The sequence below is a fragment of the Podarcis muralis genome, chromosome 4 (assembly GCF_964188315.1).
Source record: "Podarcis muralis chromosome 4, rPodMur119.hap1.1, whole genome shotgun sequence".
Classification (NCBI taxonomy): domain Eukaryota; kingdom Metazoa; phylum Chordata; class Lepidosauria; order Squamata; family Lacertidae; genus Podarcis; species Podarcis muralis.
Window position 1 is genome coordinate 60,399,419 of NC_135658.1, and position 22,645 is coordinate 60,422,063.

Below are 22,645 nucleotides of genomic sequence, written 5' to 3' on the forward strand. Positions count from 1 at the left end.
AGGGGTTCTTAGCTTTTTGCATTTTTGTGTTTATGCATGGTCCCCCAAGAACTGAAGCCTCACATAACATGTGAGTTACCCATACATAAATGCCACAATTGTTAGCCAATCTGATGAAGGGAGGATTTAAATTATGCATAGAGTTTGAACTTGAAGTAAAAGTCATCCACTAAACTTTATTCAAAGAGAAACTCAACAGTTTAACCTTTTTATTAACCCAGACTATGCATGACCACCTTTGACATGTCAGAAGGAGGGGATACAAACCTAGCTCTCCTGAGGAGGGCCCTTGAGACCTCAGGGTGTCTTTGTGACAAATGTGTTTTTCACAGTACAGTGTCTAGTCAAGTACAATATGCTCTCAATTTGAGTTATGTAATCCTTTGTATTTAGAATTGTCAATATTGTCATGTGAGTTAATATGATGCTGTTGGTTTCATATCAAAGACTGTGGTTACCGTTCTTTCATAATAACAAGGTAGCACATGCTTGGTGTTTAGAAATGTGCCCTATAGGTGAGTTAAACGCTGTTTCATTTAGTTTCCTAAATACTGTAGTGTTTAAATGGAATTTAGTAAAATGTGCTTACCGCAACACAGTGACCACAGTTTGAAATGTTTCAAGTGTTGATGTGTGTGTCCTATATGAAGATAACAATATTTCATGATTAACAGTAGATTCTCTTATGTATTGCAAGACACTGGTTTGGAATAATATAACTTTTAAGGCAAGTAATGAGGTAAAAAATACTTTGACAGAAAGAAATAGCAGGATCAATTATTATTTTCTGACTTCTCTCAATAGCATTATAATGTCATTATTCCTAAATGAATGTGGTAGAATGTGATGCCTTTCAGTAAGTCAGATTTAATGGTGCTTTTAGTATTCTTCAAGCAACCACTGAAAACATACATGCACATTAAAAGCTCTAGGATAGCAGCTTGGCAAGTTCTCTCTCTCTCTCTCTCTCTCTCTCTCTCTCTCTGACACACACAAACTGAAAAATTCTGCATCAGTCAGAGTGTGGCAAGCAGTTTTTATACCCAAAGATCTATGATGATAATTATAGGAATTTCACATTTAAATAGTCACAACTGTGGTTCAGGATTTGAATTATTTAGATGTGAATAAATTCTTAAGTTATGAAACTTTTCCAGGCCTTCCTATGGCCTGTCATTGTGATTTGAAATTCTACTGACAGTTATATTAAAATTCATTGGGAAAAGGCATGCCTATGCCTTAAAAGGCCAGATTCAATGAAAGCATTATCTCAAAATTAAAGGCTTAGGTAGGAATGATCATTTAACGGTTTTGTTAAGGAGTGAATTACAGCACCAGCTATTCTAATGTTCAGAACTCTAGAATATTTGAGGGTTCTAAAAACTTTACAATACAATGCCACAAAAGACTTACAGCGCAAACAAGCTTAATGTTGGCAAACTCTTCCTGCAACTGGCTCCATGGACATTCTAATGAGTGATATATTTTCAATGCACACCTTTGCTCTTAGCAAGCTATACCAGCAGATCAAGAGATGCAACTGGGCAGGTTGAGATAAAAGTGTCCCCCAGTCACCATTGACATCACCCTATGGACTCTGTTTTATATCTTAAGGACCCAAGTTTAGTCCAGCATCTGCTGTTTTGTCTGCTCACCAGTAAAGTTTTTGAACTGAGAAAAGCCTTGTGACCTCAGTGGGAAGAACTTTTGTTTGTGCAGGTTGGAAGGAAGGAGTTAACAAAAAGGGATGTCAAGCTTTTGTGGAGAAGAATGGGAGAATGGAAGGACTGATCCCACCACCCGCTACACTGAGAGCAGCTGGAAATCTCCAAGACGGAGAGCATTTGTAATCCCTGCCTTGTTTCTGCAGATGGCAAATGAAAAGAGAAGTGGTGATGCAGGGACACCTTGCCAGTCTTCACTAGGGCAGCCAAACATCTATTTATTCAATTTGTTTAGTTAAAATTACACCCCACGTTTCACTTCATTTGAGTCTCAAAAAAGCTTAGAAAGAATTATTATTCTTATAATATATTTATTTATTTGCCACCTTTTCCCCTGACAGGGTACTCAAGGCAGCTAAAATAGGAACTGCTGAAAACATAGAGGAATCATGAAAAAAAAACCTATTAAACATCAATAGAATTAAAACTATATGATATATATATAGATCTGTTAAAAGCTTAGAAATAATTACAATACCAACACGGCACCAGCCATTTCAGTAAAAGCAGCCAGTTCCCCAAAGCCTATTGGAATAAGGTGGTTTTCTCTTCTGCTTTCTCTCATTTCTTGAAAGAAAGATGTTGGTGATTATGGAAATGACAGGAACATTGTTCTAAAAAGAGAATATGGTTTGAAAACACAGGAAACATCATAACTTCTATAAGCAGTTTCAGCTCCCTTATCATTGACTTAGTGGCCGGGGTGCATTCCACTGAGGCGGTTCAGTGCAATAAAGCAAGACTTTCCCATTGCTTGATGTTCATTTGGGGGTGAACAGGCATTGTGCTTTGCTGCTCCACTACAGGTGTTAATTAGGTCACAGTGCTAAGATAACAGATGCTCTCTTTTGGCATTCACTTGCTACACGTGATGCAAATGGCACAAGGATGACTGGGGCATGCTGCCAATACAGGACCTGGGCAACATGAGCCATCTTTGCTGGTGCCAGGGACCCCTTTCTTCCCTCATCTGGTTCTTTTATTATTAAAAAAAACCCTATTAAATTTTTGTACAAACCTTTACCGTTGGGTACATGAAGGACTATTTGTAAGTAAGTACAGCATCATTTCTGATCATGGGGCACTTCTGTGAAGTCATCAGCCATAGCTTCCAATTTTCTGGCTTTTTGGAGCTTGAACCAGCAAGAGAGTCTTATTTCCTCTTTGCAATCTCTCTCCCCCCTCCCCCCATATTTCTCTCTGCCTCCACTTGAATCATCACACATGAACATCCTTTGCTGGCTATAAAGCGAGATTCCCCCTGCCTTCACATTTAAACAGTTTCCCATGACATTAGTTGGTAGTCTGCCACAGTGCTGCTATAATAGCTCTGCAGTATTTCCATCTTACGGAATTATTCTGAGAAACAAAGCACATGCAAGTCTTTAGATACATAGATATATATGGCTCTCTGTGTTCAGAAATGCTTATTTCTGATTAAGACTGCTCCCTCACCAACTGTCAGAATGCTGACATGAGAACTGCTCTGCTTGACTTATGTAATATGATGAGTCCATTGACTTGAATGGGCTGGGTAATTTAACACCTGCTTTACAAATATTAACTCACAAAGCTAATCTCAATGGCATTTAGCCTGTTCACTTGCTATTGAGGAAATCTGGTTTATTCAGCCATTCCCAGCCCCCTAATTTCTCTCTCCTTATCCCTAGGGCCTGGCAGAAACCAAGCTTTGGGGCCCGAGGTAAATTTGGAAAATGAGAAATTGTTATAGGCAACACCTCCCAATTTCCCCAAATAAATTCCAGTTTCTCTCAATCCACTTATTTCCCCTCTGCCGGCAAACTCCCCATCACCACCCTGGACCTTCACTCATACAAAACAAAAACACAAACCAATTGCTACCTGCATTGTGTGGTGGGTGTGGCTGGGTGGCATCTGTGTTGTGGCATATTTAGTGTATGGTTGTGGAGTGTGGTGTGTTTGCATGTTAACGTAGGTAGATGAGTCCATCTCACCTTTTGCTATGGTACCATGCAGCCATGTCTGTGAAGTAAACTTCTTGTTTCTTCCTTGTAGCATCTTGGCCCCTCTTCACTTTCGTTTGCAATAATCTGTTATCCCTTTCTGTGTAATTTCTTATGAACCAAAAGCTTATTCAGTTGTTTAAATGCCCCCCCCCCCAGATGAGTCACACATTCTATGGTACTGTATGTTTAATTGTATGCATATATGTTGTTGTGCATCACCTTGGTATTTTATGAGTGGGCGGCATATTTTAATTAATTAATAACATAAAAAAGGCAAGGCTGTAAATAAACTTTAAAATGGATTTGAAGTTACTTAAGGTGAGGTTCCTTTTTTCTTAATAAAGCACTTTTGAATTTTTGTATTGGTCTGAGATTCCTGCATGAATGCAAATGACAAAAAATACAAAATAAACCTAGAACATTTTAGGAAATATACATAAAAATTACATTTCTATAAATGAAAGCTGCAGCGTATCTGCAGTTTTGATACCCTGTGACAGGAAGATGATTTGAAGCTTTGCAGATGGGGCTAATAATTAAATTTTAAGATAAGCAGCTGGCTAAGAGTTTTATAGAAACACCACAGGCATGGAATGAAATTGCTATACTGCAGTATATTCATATTTAAGCTATTTTTGAAAAACAAACAGTGGAATATCAATTTGGCAAAAACAGTTACTCCCATAACTTTATTTAAAGCAAGTGAGAATAAGCATGTTCCTCCCAGTAGTATAACATTTGTCTCCAAAAACAACAGCTGAATGAAGATTTATTTAGTCCCTTTGCCAGCCTCCACCTTTGCAACTCATCATTGGTTATTAGTTGGGCCTGTCAAATTCTCATCTCCTAGCATATTGACAAGGCACAAATCAAGAAGACATTCAGAGAAAGAGGAACTAGCACAACATTTGACATTGACATCCATTTTGGCAGAAGGTTTTGCGTTTTTTTTAAAAAAAGAAAAAATGGTTTCTCTTCAAATGCTGGAGTGCAATGCATTTGAAATCAGTTGCGTGTTCAGACCCAGAGACCTCCCCCCTAAATAAATTCACACTTGACTCAAATTTTAGTTTGATTTTTGGCAGAATTTAGGCCACAACTTTATTGATTACAGAAAGTGAGTGGTTGCATAGGCTCTGGTTCGACTAGCTCCCTGCCATGCAGGTAGCGCTGACCCAGGGTTCCAGCACAGGTCAACCAAGGGTGAACACCTGGATGGGCAAAAAGTCGGGAACAGACTATGTCCGCCACCCAGATGTCCCCCTGGACTCAGGCACTGGCACAACCCCCTCACTGGGGTTGACCAAACCATTTGAGTCCCTGGATTCCTTTAATGTGTTCCCTCATCCCTATCACCTGAATCAGAGCCTATCCACAACCTTACAAGTTGTGACAATTTGCTACACGGCAGGCAAAACCCAAATGGCAACAGCCAATCAGCCAAGTGGGGAAAATTCCTGCCGTGCCCCTGTCCCAACGACAGACGACACAGGATGGCATAGAAAGGTCAAGTGCACAAGCCCTAAAAATAGGGAGAGGTGGGTGGGTGTTCCGAAAGTGGAAGCTCTGGGTCACGTGCATGGGTATATATAGGTCCCTTGATCTGTTTGGACTGCGCCCCATTGGCCAGATTGAACCCAACATTGAGGGACCTACCAATCAGGTGTTGTGGCTGACCAATCTTACCCACCCACAACACAGGCGATTGGTCTCCAGGTCTCACCGCAACACGTGCCCTCTTTTAGGGAGGACACAATTTTTCTATTTAAAAGTGTAGCTCAGTCTACCCTGTTGCTCAGACTTGTAGCAATATTCAATATTAGCTGGAGAACAAAGAAACTTTATTCATTCCTGTGTTTCATCAGATTTCCAATTTGGCAGATAAAGTGTATATCTGAATAAAAACTATTGATCTTTCTGTATCTTAAAACTCCATTTTGAAAAAAAGGTGAGAGTTGAGTGCTTAAAATATGTGGCTTACCTAAACTGAGAGAGTTAAATAGAAGAAGTATGAGAATCTGAAGTAAAATCATGTGCATATTAAAAATGAACATTTAAAATTAATTATGCAAGAAAATATTTTAAAAGACAGTAAATTATTCATTCTGTAATATTAAATTGTCAGATCTAGAGTTATAGATCCTTTTTACATTGCTGACAGACTTTAGAATCATTTGGAATCAATTTGAAAAAGACGAGACTTTGTCAACCTCTCTAAAACCACTGAGGCTGTATTTCTGCAATTAGTTAAAAACCAACAGAGGGGCCTTAGGAAGTGACATAAATGTTGTAAGTGTCATAAGTCCATGAGCAGGACGCCACATTCTCTCCAGCCCAGTAGGCCTGTAGAATGTTTCGTTGACATAAATGGCCCACCAGTCGTCACATTCAGCTAGCAATAGGAATTTCTAGGTACAAAGTATTTCTAGAACATGTCAGGAGTTGGCTCCTTGGTCCCCAACACTCAGGGCTGGATTAACCATTAAGCAAAATAAGCATGTGCTTAGGGCATCAAGGGAATGGGGACCCCACAGAAATTTTCCATTGCTGGATTTACCAGGGGCCATATGGTGCAGCTGAAGCAAGTTCCACAAAAATAAAAGGCTCCCACTGCCCAACGAGGAGAGGGTTACTCGGCCCATGAGGTTAAAAATGGCAAGTGAATTTGTATGCCCTTGCCCCATCCACCATCGGTATTCCTGAGGACTATGCATTTTTAAAGTTTATAAAATGTATGCAATGACGGGAATGTTTAATTCCTATCTATGTGACTTGACGGTGTGAATTGACCATTTTTAAACATCCTTGCTTACAAATCATATCTATTTATGTAAAACATTTTTTCTCTTTTGTTTTAAAATACTAGAATATTTTTAATCATTTATGAGTGGCATACCATAATAGTTCATTTTACACACCATAGACCATTTCTGTGGCAGGGGAAGCTCAGGCTGTTTTAACCTTATACTTTCATCATGCTGCCTGCATTCGCATATTATCTTGGTATGAATTCACACCAGGGATCACAGTGATGATGTTTTGGGGTTTGGAAAAATAAAAGTCGTTTATTGCAGAGTTAAAAGTGCTTGGAAGCTGGAATTACCTGGAGCTGCACAGTGCTGCTGCCACCTGTTCTGTCTCATTCACACATCACTAGCATTGCTTAAAAGAGGAGATAAAACACAAAAAGGTTGCCTTGCTAAAGGGGAAAAAAGTTTTTTTTACTTACAGTTGCTTCATATTTACATACTTCATGGTGGAAACTAGTTTCCTGGTTGCCTCATGCAAAAGACAGAGGGGAGGCAGAGCTTGGGGTTTAGTGGGAAGTGTCTTTCCCCCTATCTATTAGTCGCAACCCTGCCCTCTACTGCCTATAGACATGCAAGGTAGCTTATACCAAACAGATGTTACACTGGTAGTCCTAAATCCTACAAAAGTATTTGTTGATCGAGATAGTAGTATTGTATCTTTGGTACGTTTTTAAGGCTAGGGTAATTAATGCTGTCGGTGTTTGTATTTATTTATTTATTTATTTAGGATAAACATTATGTTCTTTCTTCACCCTACATTAATCTTACATTTCCGCTTTTCTTGCATTATCTGGGTTTGACCGTTATTATGAAACGTGCAGTTTGCACAGAAGCCTGCATTTCTCACATGCAACCCTGACATCCCATTTTTTTTGGGGGGTGGGTGGGTGTCTTTTGTCATTGAGACCTTGGGTGCACTCCAGAATTTGGCACCCCAAAGGTTAAGAAGGGCAAGAAAGAAAGATAAAAGGTTAATTTTATTGAGTCAAAAAAGGCATTAGCACATTCATTAAGAACTTTACGCAGAATTGCAGTGGGGTTGGGGAAGTTTCAAGGCAAGAATCTGAAGGAAGCAACATGGAAGGCTATTGGGGCAATAGCAGAGGATGGGCTTAAGTAGCAAATGAGCATAAAGGCAACAGGTCTCCTCAAGAAAAAGGCACTTGGTCAGGCTTAAATGCAAAAGATAGAGGAAGGGGAGAGAGTCAGGGCTTGGCCAGCTGTCTGGGTTTGCAAGCATGAGGGGTTAATAACTGTCCTTATATATGCAAGAAAGTGGCTTGATGTGTTGGAGTTGAGGGTTCCTTTTCACTATGCAGAGAGATGAGAACTCTTTCTGTTGGAGAGATTCCTAGGTGCTGTGGTGAAAGCATCACTGTTTATACTCAGGTTGAGCTTTAATAAATATAAACAAAGACTACCAATCCTGTGCTCCTGGCAGTTACCAGGTTGGGGGGAAATTAAACAGTGCCAGTCAGAAAGCACTTATCCTAGATGTCTGAGAATTGACTTCCAAAATTGCATCTTCATTCTGCTTCCCCTGCAAGTAGGGGTAAAGGGATTGGCATGCCTTTTGTGCTTTTCTCCCTGGAGCCTCCGTGATTTAAACTTCTTTGTTAGCTGTTGTTGGGGAGGTGGGCAGGGACATTTTAGCTAATCATATTGGCTTGACAGAAGGAGCCTGATGCTCTTTTGTTTACTTTCAATTTACAAATGAGAAGAGAGGGAGGCCAGGTTTTACAGTCAAAGAGACAGTAATGAATGGATATACCAGGAAGTGTTGCAAGTCAGCTTGTTTGAAACATGCTGTAATAGAGGCTTTCTCTCCAGGCATCTCCAGGCCAAAACAGAGCATCCTTTCACAGGGAACGCTACTGTAGCAAATGCTAGATTTTAGGAGTGCTTCATAGCACAGTTTTTTTGAAGTATCTACAGATGGTGCCTTTGATGCTTTAGCAGATGCAAGGCACATCTAGGCAGTTTGGCTTCAATGGAACTGCATAGCCAATGATACCCAACTTGCCATGGATACGTAATGTTTGTTCAGGAGTATAAAAAAGTCTTTCTAATGTCTGTGGCATTTGTTTTGGGAACTGGGTCTTTCCAACTATCATTTTTAGCATGAATACTTCAGTACAGTAAGTGGCGCCTAGGCCCTGATGCACACCAGTGCTCAGGATTACCTTTCAGGCTAAATTAATTCAATGGCTTATACTGAATTAGTTGCAAATTGAACTTTTTTCAGGTTTGTCCGTCTCTTGACGCCTCCTATTCAAAGCTATTGAAACAAACCCTGGAAACTTTAATAGAGATATTGGCAGCACTTCCTTCTTCCAAATCCTGCTGCATCCAAAGAGAAGTAACATTTTTGTTAGCTGTTCAACCCTCTCTGCAATCAATCTAAAACACTATAGTCATATAATAATTGAGTCAGGCAAATCATGAGCAAATTGTAGCCATTTTATCCAATAGTTTTTATTTCTGTACAAGTGCTCAGTTGGAATTTCAACTTCATTTCTCCTAAGCCCTTTTGGGATTGATCGCCACATTATCTTTTCCAAAACTATAGGATTTCCATGAATCACCCCTACATTCACATTTAAAGTAGCCTAAAAACATTATTTTGTACCCAAAGGCTAGCATCCCATGATGGAAGGACTCCCTCCTTTGATGGAAAGATTCACTCCTCTAGCTAGAGCTCTGCCCTTATCAGTGCCGCTTAGGAGACAGATGTGCATTCCTCCTCATGAGAATATGATTCACATAAGAATGATCCATTGTCTGAAAGAAGCAGCAGCATGACAACAAAGACTTAAGTTGCCCTTGCAAACAATTAGAATCTGTCTTGGTGAGGCAGATATGACAAAAGTACAGCCATAAATTATTCCCATCATTTCTCTAAAGACAGCCAAAGAGAAGCCCTAAGTATGAAACCCTTGATGAATATCCAGCTCATTACATAGAAAAATGATCTCTACACCTCATGGCTGGTTCTGTGCACTGAAGGATACTTGCCTCTCTCATTCTTCTATTATTGTGATTTTACTTTACCTCACTTTATGTGATTCTCTGAATTTTTTCCTAAATTAACAGATCTTACACTGCTTATTTTTTTTATACTTTTAACAAAAGTACAGGATTTACCATGTCCTATAGCATATCACTTTCACACATGATGTTGCATCAATAATTCCTATTAATATAACTTTTTGAACAATAATATTGTGAAATTATACCTTCTCTAAAAAAAGCAGTCAGAGTAAGCTGTCATTGCCTCAGAGTTAGCATCTGCTGGTAGAGGCAGTAAACCTTCCTTTGGGTGGTACCACTTTATTTATTTAGAGTATTTAAATCCCACCTTTCAGCCGTAAAAATTCCAGGATCAGTTTACATATACTTGTGTAATGGAACTTTCTTCCCCCTCTCTCCTCCTCCGCCATATTCCTTGAACTTTCCAGAACAGATCACAAAGGCAGGAGTGGGGACGTGGGAGTTCCATTGTGCAGTTGTAAACCCTTGCCCTATTGAATGAGTGTGCTGAATACTGCCTATTGTTCAATGTGTGTAGGTAGAAACACTAGAAGCTTCATTCTTGCTTCATCTTCTATTTTGTAACATTGTCTTTTTAAGACTCCAATATTTTCTAAGTTGCGTTATCATTTTCATCAAGTCTGTGAGCTTTTTAGGAGCATCTGGAAATTTCGTCGTTTGATTTTAATCGCACAACTTTAGACAGTTTTGTGATGATGATACATAGTCTTTTTTCTTTTCTGCTTCTAGCAGTTGTCACTGTATTTAGGCAGCATGTGTGTCTGGGAGCTGTCTAGATACTAAAACTAAAATATTAACATATTCACAGAGGGGTTTTTATGGCATGATGATATGGTCGTCTTTAGAGTTTGCAGCTCTCACTGAAAATCTAATTACATTATTCTGTTTTGAGCAGCCCTAAATTAGATTTGCAGTGGAGATTCACAACCAGCAATGGGACTGGCAAAGAGAAATAGTTTTATATACCTTCAACTGGTACTTACAAAACACGTTTTTCCTCAGGTGCTGTAAAATACTTTCAGAGTGCTTAACAGAGACATAGCAGAGTTCATAAAACAGAAAGCCCCCAGCAAAAATAAATAAATATGTATTATTAGTGAATGACGGCAGGTGCCACATACATATGGAGGAAGCAAAGCTAATAGAGTCCTTTTAGAAATGCATTGACAGAATGTACAACACAATTACCAACTGCAGCTCCATCTTCTTCATATCTGAACGGTGTGAACAATACAATAAACATTCACTATGCAGTATCCAGTGATTTGATTGCTGAAGGAAACATCTGTTCAGCAGTAGCAATTTTGTCTCTGTGGTAGGTTTCAAATGATGTCATCCCTCCTCTCCCCCACCAAGTTCATTTTTATGTTAGAGCCTCTGTGTGGTGACATTTTCTGCTGAGGAATAATTATGAGCCTTCAGTTGTGTCCTACTGTGAGTGTCCCACTTTAGTATCACAATTAGCAGTGGATCAATTTAACAAAGGCAAGAAATGGTTTTCATACCTTAATGTCATAGCATGCATATATCCCCAAGAGGAGGAGACCATGATCAAATCAGCAGATCCTATATGCCTACCCACAGAATTATGTCTTTTTCCCTGAGTTGTCATTTTCAGCATGTGCACTGTATAATTCATTGTACTTTAGTGCCATGTTAACCATAGTACAATAGTGAAGCACTTGCTGTTTGGATGCAGACATGCTCTTCCACAAGTGGAAAAACTCCTTTCATTCATGCAGAGAGCCATGATCCAGTGGGAACGCCTCACAAGAGGAAGAGGACTGGGCAGCAGTTTTGCCAGTTCCTCATTCCCCTTGCAGACTCACGCATCACTTCCCTTGCTGTTCCATAGAGTCCCTCCAGCTTTTCAGGAGATAGACACCTGCTGCGGTGAGAAATTGCTTAAAATCACTGCACCGCACCATTTCTCTGGCGCTAGCTATTCAAACTGGACAAGGCCTAGGTAACTTTTGAACTCACATCAGCATATAAAGTTGTGGTGCCTCAGAGCACATTGCTGCACTCGAGGTGCTTTTATCCATTCCCTCCTGTATCCTCAGGTATACATAGGTAACTTCTTAAATTGCTTATTATTCAGAAACTCGGGTTTACAGTCATCTGTAATTGACCATAGCCCATTAAATTAGATAGCACATAGAGCTGAAAGGTTCTAATATGGCCAACTATGTTTTCACAGTACTGGTGTCTGCCTTTCAATACATCACAGACAAGAAGCTAGGTGCTGTGCTGTGCCCTGACTGTTAATGAGGATGTATATTGTTTATATTATGGTATTAGTACATGATTAATAGTTGCTATTTTATCACCTTGTATATAATGTATCCAGCAGCCAGACTGCGGGGGAAACAATTTGCAGACAATATATATACACACAGTTTACTTTCTAAGAGGGCAAAGGATGGTATTGTGGCTGGGGGACAGACGGACTGTAAAAAGCATTCATTTTTGGTATCAAACCTTTTCCAAAACAGCAAGCCTCTCCTCTTTGAAACCCAATTTTATTTATACTACATGTACAATGCTATGTTCTTATTTTCTCTCTCTCTTTTTAGGAATCTCTACCCAAGAAGAATTTGTGTATGATATTGAGTTTGAATCTGATAGAGTGGCTTCTCAGCTGAAGTCTGCAGTAGCTATAAACTTGCTGAAGAAATTTCGGGATCTGAAAACTGGAATTGTGACCTTGATCTTCAATATCATATTTGCACCTAGCAAACCAATGAGGTACCGTGCCCAATTGTGATTTCTCTAGGTCTGATACAAGGCCTCCTTTCTTTCCCTTGAAACCCCTTTCTGTTGTTGTTTCTTCAGGCTTATTTAGGTCTGGATGTTTGATTCATATCTATAGCCAAATATGGCATGTATGTCTGTTAATTACATAGGACTAGAAATGCTTTTTCCTGTGTGCCTAGGGGATGGTGATAATTCTCTTATGCATCACAGACACCCAAGGGGCCTGTAAATACTGGCTACCACTATTGCTGTGCATTCAATAGATCTTTTCAGGTGCTTCCTTTCATGCAACTGTGGTCACATGGAGAGACAGAATATGCTAGCCTAACCCCCACATTCTCGAAATAAATAAATAAAATTTAAAATTGTCAAGTAGCACCTTGGAGACCAACATGCATACTGAAATATGATGTACAATTTACAATCAGGTTTTTTTCTGTGGAGTGATGGCATAGAACCTTATAAAAAACAACAGTTGCTATCCTGATTTCTGAAGCTGTGTTTCTAGTTCAACAATTCATTCTGATGCAGGAATCTGAATTTCTACATGGAGATCCATAAAAACGTCCGCATTCATGTGATGCAAAAACATGTTGGAACTGTGCCATCTCTTAAAGTGATCACAGAAGCTTGCTTGCATAAGTGTCATATGCCCTGGGGTTCATACAGAGCACTGTATCAACAGCAAGGAGTAAATACATTCTGTTCCTTCCAAATTTCCTTCCTGCTTTTCTTTTGAAAATGACCAATTCTGGCCATTTTTATATCATTGGCTCTAACTGGGCAATGCGTGTCAATCTAAGAAGAGTTGAATTGTTCTGAAAATGCACTACTTCTCATTATGTGAAACACCAAATGGTGTCTCATCCTGCATCATTATGGGAGAGTGAAGAATAGTGCAGAAAATAAATCTAGGGGCTTTTGGATAACGTTTGATTGAGATATATGGAATCAGATTCTACTTCTCTGTGGAATTTATTGGATGGTGTTGGACAGCTCATTGTCAATCATCCTTTGTCCCACAGTATATTTTATTGTTGTCAAGATTAACTATATCGGAAGAACACGTTAAATAGTTACAGCAGTTCAGGGGTGGGTGGAGAGAATAATAATTCTTTTTAAGCTGCAGCTTCTTTAGGAATAAAATTCCATCTCCAGTGAAGTCTGTGGGAGTTGTCATTGACTTTAATGACAGAATTTTACATTTCTTTGGAAACTAGAACTTAAATTACATCTCAATTACTGAGCTGTCATACTGTTGCCATACTGTAAACAGTTCTCCTTTTCAGCAACATGATAAATCAAGGTGTCACCTTGCAGAAATCAAGACTGCTACTGAAATGTAAGCGTAAGGTGAATTAGACTGCGCCAATTAGTTTGGTTCTTCATTCTTTACAGAAACAGATGGGGAAAATAATGTGATATTTAACTGACAGCCCTTTCCAAAGTAAGATTGGATATACTATCCTGCATAAAAATAATATCTGCAATCCAATTTATGACCAGCTGTGTAATGCATTACAGGTCTGCAAGAATATAAGTGCACCTTGGACATTGATTTATTTCACTTACGTTGCATTATGCCTTCTATTATAATGAATATTTTAAACTTAATTTTGAAGGCATCCGGCAATGTTGGTGGTACAGTGTGTCACGGGAGGCATTTGGAAGTTTCCAATACTGTTTGTTGCCACTGAACCAGAAGTGGATGATGTCATCAATATTGAGGCAGCTGGCTTAAACAAGGAATCGGTAGTTAAATTTAAGCTTACAAGCCAAACAAGGTAAGAATATCTAAGGGGGAAAACCTAAAGGTCTTTTTCAAGGATGAAATGTAGCATCCAATGGGATTCAGCTAATTTAAGGACAATGTGCAACTAGTCAATAAGACTGATACCAGATTCCTCCCCCCCACAAAAAAATAAATAAATCCCAATGAGCAAGTAGATCAGGGTATATTTGGAAATAATGCTATACTAAGAATGTGGTGCCTAAACAGGTTAACATTTATTGAGGCTGTGGGATCATAAAAATAACTGAGGAATCCCATACACAAACACACCAATAGAAATTGTTTCAGGTGAATAACTTTCCTGGATCATTATGGGGATATAACTATCATCATCATCATCAGGCTATTATTATTCCTGTGTAATCATGTGGCATAAAAAATAAATATATTGTCCAAAGATGTTCTGTCTACAATGATGGTGTTCCTTGTACCTAGAGCATTTTGGGGTTTGCATTTGTTTCTTGCAGCAAGTTTCAGGCACTGCCCTAGCTCTACCCTGCCCTAACAAAAATGAATGAATGAATGAATGAATCAAAAAAACAATTACTAAACAAAACGTACCAAACAAAAATTCTGGTTAATTGAAAATGTTACATAGTAAGATAATGATATCATCTACCAGGAAGTGAATCAGGGCAAATTACTGAGAGTAAATTAAGGCCTCTCTCCCCAGGCTCCATTTTGTATCAACGTGTGTATGTTGTATTAACTAGGAAATAATGGAAACAAAGATGAAATCTAGTCATTAAGCAAGGACTCGCTAGCAGACTGTTCTTACAGCATTTCCAATGGTATCTTAGAATGTTAATAATTAGTGGTAAATGCACAGGATTATGTTATATGTAAAAGTACAAGGCAAAGCTGGGAAAGGTAGTATTGTTGCAGGCCACCTCCACCTCTGAGTAGCACGAGATTCCAGGGTTCCAGGTACTCACTGAGGGTTCATGTTCCCTTTTATAAATGAGGCACAGTGCAGACTTTGGTGTCATTCTGACATATGGTTTATTTACACCTATCTACAACCTGAGCCTGTGATGGAGGGGTTCACAGCATCAGCACCCCAAGAGGGTCTTGCTTCTCCCACAGCCAAAGCCTTGGATCCCTGCAGAAATCAGTCAGGCGCTCTCTCTGCCTTTTCAAACCTGCTGCTTTTGCCTCCAGCTTCTCACTCACATAACCGCCCCAGTTCAACTCCCTATCTGTCAGTTGCCCCTTAATTCCCCTTAATGACTCATCACCCAGGCTATCACTTCACAGGAAGCTAGTTTGGCTTGATTGGATATTAACACTTGCTCGATCCAGGGGTCTGACACCATCTTAACACCCCAGACTCATAACAGTATATACATGAGAGACCACATTGTCTTCCAGTGGAAGAGTGGGATTTAATTCAATAAACAGAAGATAAATAAGTTTGCAGCATAATACATTTATAAGGATTCTGGAGAGGGAGAAATTCAAAAGCCTATAAAACCCTGCCTCAAAAACATGGTGATGTTTTAAAACTCCCAGATTCTTCTCCGACTAGGATTTGAAGCCCAAACAAAACAATGCCCTGGCTGTCCAATTCTTTCCACTGACTTGGCAAAGTCCTTGTCAGCCAGGGATCATGAGAGCTTTGAAACCCAAAACCAGAGCCCTCACCAGCTTCTTAAAATTAGGTCTATGTAATATAATGGAGCTACACCACTCCATTACATTGCACAGGGCTTGATTTTAAGAAGTGCACGGAGCAAAATCTGGGATGGGGTTGGAACTGTAGCAATAGCTCCTCCCTCTTGCGTCATGTTTTGCCCCACATATCTTTTTTCCTACTCTAATAGGAACTAATGGAGTAGTTTTCCTTCTCTGCCCATAAGATTTGATGGTTCCATTCGTTTCTATGACCAGGATTGTCAACGTGCTTTCCTGGGTCCAGAACATTGTATGTGGATTTGGGTCTTCCTGCATTCTTACCCCTTGCAATCTACTGGCAAGCACTGCTGCTTATATACATATATTATCTCAGTCTAATTCTATGTCTCAGGGTTGTTCTGAAGATAAAAAGGAGGGGGGGGGGACAATGCACAAAGCCTTGAGCTCTTAGGAGGAGTAAACATGAACAAAGAAAACAGCCCCCCACATGTTGGTTTCTGCTTTCCTTCACTGTGCAGCGAAAGGGCTTGTCACGAGACAGGTGTTTACATTCCACAGTCTGTACTGTTGGAGTTTCTCACGGGAAAGGGAGACTGGATGTGACGTACACTGGTTTCCTGTTTTTCACAGTGTGATTCTCTCCAAGCTGTCGAGGAGAGAGGATGCATTCTCTGCTCCGGCAGAGGCAAGATGTCTTTCTGTAATATATCAGCTTTGAACTGTAAATAAAGCAATATAGAGTATGTAGTACGTACTCCTCATCCTTCCGCTGGGCACGGGACTCTGCTTTACACCAACACGTGGTTATGGGCTCCAGAAGTCGAATCGGAGTGCCGGCAAAGGATCGGAATGCAGAGGGACGGATCGGATCGGAATCTGCTCTGCGCGTAAACATGATTGATGAGGTATGTGCTACTGCTCCGGGCAGCCTGCCAGCTTCCAGTTAATGGCTTTATGGCTGGACTTTGAACTTTTAAAGCCGTTTTGCCGGGAATAGGCAAAAGGCTCCCAGGCACAAGTTACTATGCTGGGGAAATCGAAAGTAACTTTTAAAAGCGCCTTTGGAATGAAGGCAGCTGCAGCAGTGACGCAGCAAGATTTAAAGCAGCATATATAACGCTGAAGGCTAATGCCAGAGTCATGATGGCCCTTCAGGATGCTTGTGGGATTCCTAAGCTCAACAAGAAAAACTATACGGACTGGGCTTTGTATGCAGAGGCAATTCTGCGGAAAGAGGGTCTGTTTGAGGTGATTACAGAAACCCCCCCAGCTCCAGTTACAGATGCATGGAAAGCTAAGGATTCCAAAGCACGGGGAACACTTACATTGATAGTATCCCCAGAAGAGCTCTGTCTATTGCGTGATAAGACCTCAGCCAGAGAAATTTGGGACTCTTTGAGAGAGGCTCACTTAAGGACAGAAGCTGGATCTATTATGTTTTACTTTAACAAGCTGCATAATATGGCTCTTGCTGAAGGTGGAGATGTGCGTTTACATCTGATGGAGATGCAAAATCTGAGACATGAGCTGCAACAGAGAGGACTCAACTTTCCAGAGGCTGTGTATTCTTTCATGATACTACAATCTTTGGGTTCAGGTTGGGAGTCTGTTGCAACCCAGATTGCTGTGCAGCCAACAGCTCAGCTGACAGTGGACTTTGTTACTGCCGTGGTTTTAAATGAAGCAGATCGCCGGGGTGCTAGCTGCATGGGCAAGGGGGAGTCTTCACAGACGTCATCCCATAGTGCAGTGGAACCACCAGATGGCGCCAAAGCTTTGAAGGCAGTGAAATGCTACTCGTGTGGACGTCTAGGCCATATGAAGAGGGAATGCAGATATCTCAGGGCCAAGACAGAGCAGCGCAGCGAAAGCTCATCGCGCGGAAAAGGCCGAGGCAAAGGCAAAGGTCCAGTGTCTAGGACAACGCAGCACAAGGCTATGGTTTCACGCTTCACTCCAAAGGTTGCAGAGGTCCAGAAGACGTCTAGATCTTTCTTCGTTGTTGATTCGGCGGCGACCCACCACATGTGCAACGATAAGAGACTGTTTGTGTCTTTTACACCGCAGGAAGGTGCGATTCACCAGGCGGATGACCACACTATTCCCAGTAAAGGCTACGGAACTGTTGTTCTTCACAGTTTGGACTTATTGATACAGAATGTCCTTTACGTGCCGGATTCCAAACATAATCTTCTCAGCGTTGGACAGCTGAATAAGCGGAACATTGACGTGTCCTTCAAGAACAAGAAGTGCATCATCACAAAGAAAAATGACTATGTATTGCATGCTGAATATGTTGATCGTTTGTTTGTTTTGTATTATGATGATGTTGTGCAGGATGACACTTGTTGCATTGCAGATTCTAACAAAAGTTTGCATGCAGGATGTATTCATGATTTTCATCGAAAATTTGGACATTTGCATTTTGAGGCAGTATCTAAAATGCCTGCCTTGGTTGAAGGTATGACTATTAAACCCTGCAAGTACCACATGAAGTGCAAAGCATGCGCAGCAAACAAGGTGAAAATGGCTGCGAAAGGTAAGGTGTCTAGTAGGCAAGCTACGGAACCATACCAAATTGTTCATGCTGATTTGGTTGGACCACTATCGCCCTCTTTGGGTGGAAATAGGTACTTCATGGTTCTCATTGACGCATTTTCGAGGTATATTTTTGTGTACAATCTCAAGCAGAAATCAGAGGCTTTTCCTAGGTTCAAGGAATTCTGTGCTTGGTTGGAAAATGTGCATGGTAAGAAGATAAAGACTCTTTTCAGTGATCGCGGGGGAGAATTCACTTCTCAGCAGTTTGAAGCTTTTCTGACTGAGAAAGGAATTCAACACGATTTGTCTAGTCCTCGCTCGCCATGGCAGAATGGACTTGCGGAACGGGCAAATCAGACATTGCTTCAAGGATTAAAAACCTTGCTGCATGATGCCAATCTTCCAGAGAGTTATTGGGCCGAATCTCTCTCATGTTTTGTTTACAGTTACAATCGCAGGTTATCTTCAGCGATTGGTTGTACCCCCTATGAGAAGATGTTTGGCAAGAAGCCATACATCAAACACATGAAAATTTTTGGTTCTGACATGTGGATTCACTCACCACAAAACTCCAAGTTAGACAAGCGTGGATTGCATGGTATCTTTCTAGGTTATCAGAAAGGGTCTTACAGAATAATGATGACTGACTCTAGGACAATTAAGCTCACGAGAAGTGTTGAGTACAATGCAAAGTGGGGGGAGAATGTGGGAATTTTCCAATGTTATCCTGATGACGGTGATGAGACTGAGGATAGTCAAAAGCAACCACAACAACCCACTCCCACTGATGAAGGTTCTGAGTCTGAATCAGAAACTGAATCGGGTGATTCAGAGGATTTCAAGAGTGCGAAAGCCTCTATGCGACCCTCTGAAAGCTCTGATCAAGAATTGGAGGAACCATTGTTCACAATAGGACGTTTTTCTCCTAAGAAGGAAGAGGAGAGTGTTGAAGACTTAAGGCTAATTCGTAGGTCACAAAGAGCCACAAAAGGCAAACCTCCAAAGAGATTTGCTGATGAGTTTGCTACGATAGCAGTAACAGCTGTTAAAAGCTCCAAGAAGGTATTTGAACCTTCAAGTTTCCAAGAAATCCAGGGTTTGGATTCAAAAGAAGCTGAGCCATGGTTAAATGCCATGAAGGCTGAGCTTGATTCCTTGGAAAGGAACAAAACTTGGGAGCTAGTTCCAGTAGTTCCAGGAATGAAACTGCTTGGAAGCAAATGGGTCTTCAAAGCGAAGACAGATCAAAATGGCAAGATAGTCAGACACAAAGCCAGATTGGTAGCCAGAGGTTTTGCACAGGTACCAGGTGAAGACTATCACGAAACCTACTCACCCACAGTGAGGTATGAAAGCATTAGGCTTATGCTCAAGCTAGCTGCAGAGGAAAATCTACACATTAGTCACCATGATATTAATACAGCTTTTCTGTACGGATCTCTAGATGAATCACTTTATATGCTTCCACCTGATGGCGTACAGGTAAAACAGGGATTTGTTTGTGCTCTGAAGAAATCCCTTTATGGTCTCAAACAAAGTGCACGATGTTGGCACACAAAACTCACTGAAGTATTGTTTTCTCTAGGTTTTCAGCAAGGGAAAGCTGATCCATGTGTATTTGTCAAAGAGGAGGGGCAAAAGAAACTGTACTGTTTGTTTTATGTTGATGATTTATTATTCTTTTGGAAAGATGTCGCAATGTACAATAACGCCCTAGCTCAACTGAAAGAGCACTTTGACATGAAAGATCTTGGTGAGGTAAACAACTACCTATCTCTGGAAATAGAGAGAGATCAAGATGGTAACATTCTAGTACACCAGTCACGGAAAATTGCTGATGTGTTAAGCAAACTAAACCTGATGGATGCTAACCCTGTAGACACACCGATGACAACAGGTTATCAGGTAGATGACACTGAAGAAGCATTTTCTGACACTACACTATACAGAAGTGTGCTAGGCAAGCTAAACTTCATTGCCAGATGTTCAAGACCAGACATTGCTGTTAGCTGTAATTTGCTAAGCAGACAAGTCAACAATCCTAGTGTCAAGGATTGGAAAGCTCTGAAACGCATAGCGCGGTATTTGAAAGGCACTATGCATTACAGACTGAGACTTAACAATCAGAAGTCTGGTGGTCTTGAAATATTTGCAGATGCAAGTTTTGGAAGTGACACTACAGACAGGAAAAGTACGTCTGGAGTTTGCTACATGTACAATCAGGGTCTGTTTGATTGGTCATGCAAGAAGCAAACAACAGTTAGCTTAAGTACTTGTGAAGCTGAACTGAATGCACTGTCTTATTCACTTAAGGATTGTGAATGGTTGATACAATTGTGCAAAGATATGAAAATTCCTGTCAAATGTCCAATCCAGGTTTACCAGGACAACAAAGCATGTTTGGCTTTGCTGAAGTCTGAAGGTTGTAAGCAAAGCACGAAGCACTTGCAATTAAAGTTGCAGCATGCTAGGAAATGTATTCAGAAGGGACTCGTAATGGTGTCCTATATGCCAGGTAATGAAATTCCTGCTGATGTATTGTCCAAGGTTGTATCAAGGGATCAACACTGTACCTATGTGCAGAAGTTGGGTTTGTACTGATATTGTACGAACACGCTGCCCAGTGATGTTCACAGAAAGGGGGAGGATGTTGGTTTCTGCTTTCCTTCACTGTGCAGCGAAAGGGCTTGTCACGAGACAGGTGTTTACATTCCACAGTCTGTACTGTTGGAGTTTCTCACGGGAAAGGGAGACTGGATGTGACGTACACTGGTTTCCTGTTTTTCACAGTGTGATTCTCTCCAAGCTGTCGAGGAGAGAGGATGCATTCTCTGCTCCGGCAGAGGCAAGATGTCTTTCTGTAATATATCAGCTTTGAACTGTAAATAAAGCAATATAGAGTATGTAGTACGTACTCCTCATCCTTCCGCTGGGCACGGGACTCTGCTTTACACCAACATTCCTTTAACTGCTACATTCCACAGTGCTGATACTTTAAAGCAAAACGAGAAAAACAGAAAAAAAAAGCTTGCCAACCCAGGTCAAGAAATATATGTGTGCACTTTCACAACTTTGGCAGCTGAATCATCTATCTCACAGTATTGTTGTGAAGATAAAAAGGGGTGAAGGGGAAGGCCACGTACACAGCTTTGAGCCTTTCTTAGTAGAGGAAAAGGAAGCTACAGTATAATATTTGCTCACCACGTTGAGAAATAATAATAATAATAATAAATAAATAATTTTTTATTTATACACCGCCCTTCCCAGTTCAGAAAACTGGGTTCCGGGAGGCTAACAACAAATTTAAAACTCTTAATTGTAATACCACATAGAAGCAGCATAAAATACAGTATGAAAGCATGAATAACAATAAATAAGCCAGTAAAACACCTGGAAAGTGCACGCACACCGCTCCATGCTATAACTGCAAGATCACACAGCCCAGGCATTTTAGAACAATAAACAATTTGCCAACCCTGATTGAAACAAACAAAAGAGAACACACAAGAGGAAAATATCTCATGGTAGCCCTGCCCTCCTCAAACTGTTTTCCTGGTGAGTCAATGCTGCTTTTGCTTTTCCTGCTTGCTCCCAGTGGCAGCAAACACCTTAAAAGCAGAGAAATGGTGAGGAGGAGGAGGCGGCAGTGCCGGTGTGTGCCACAACCACACCCTCAGACAGTAGCCCTGGGGAGTCCTTCTCTGGGTGGGGACATACAGTGTATGGAAGGTATAGCCACAGGTGCCTGCAAGAACGATGTAATTGCTGCTTCCTGCTTCCACAGGGCAGGCCTTCTTGCTTCCCTCTGCTGGCTGGCTCCTGCTTGAGCAGCTCTTACCAGGAGGTGAAAGTGGCCAGTTTTGGTGCTCCTCTGCCTCCTTGCTCCACCCTCTCTTGCTACTTTCTTCTGCTCATGTGCTTTCCAGCGGCTGAAGCACTGCAAATGGTCTTCCTTGTGGATCTACTTGCAAGTAACACAGTTGCTGCTCCATATGGTAGACCCATTCTGACATTGGGCCCGGTACCACCTATACCCATCTCTCAGTGGGCCTGCCTCTGTGAATGAAGAAAAAACACTATGGGAATGAAAACATGGGGAAAGGGCCAAATTACACCATGATCTGCAGGCCAAATACACCTCCACAGAAGGGAATGGAGGTGGGGAAAAGGACAGAGTATTTCATATCAGCCCTTGGATTGAGCCTAAATTCTGTTTTTCTTTTTCTTTTTTAAGAACTCAGGTAATTTCTGAAGTAACCTAAGGAAAGCTTTGGGAAGCTTGCCTATCTCTAAATAGTGGGAACAAGGAAGTTTTCATAATTTCTAAATCTAGCTTTTATTGCCTGT

The 22,645-nt window shown here is 40.8% G+C and overlaps 1 protein-coding gene across 2 annotated transcripts in view; it reads left to right on the plus strand.

Moving 5' to 3' along the window:
- CFAP47 (cilia and flagella associated protein 47) overlaps positions 1 to 22,645 on the plus strand; it is a 186,448-nt gene that overhangs the window by 156,690 nt on the left and 7,113 nt on the right. For both annotated transcript variants that reach the window (XM_028727418.2, XM_077927386.1), the window contains 2 exons: positions 12,150 to 12,321; positions 13,953 to 14,114. In XM_028727418.2, the coding sequence (XP_028583251.2) occupies positions 12,150 to 12,321; positions 13,953 to 14,114 (334 nt within the window). The remainder of the gene's footprint in view (positions 1 to 12,149; positions 12,322 to 13,952; positions 14,115 to 22,645) is intronic.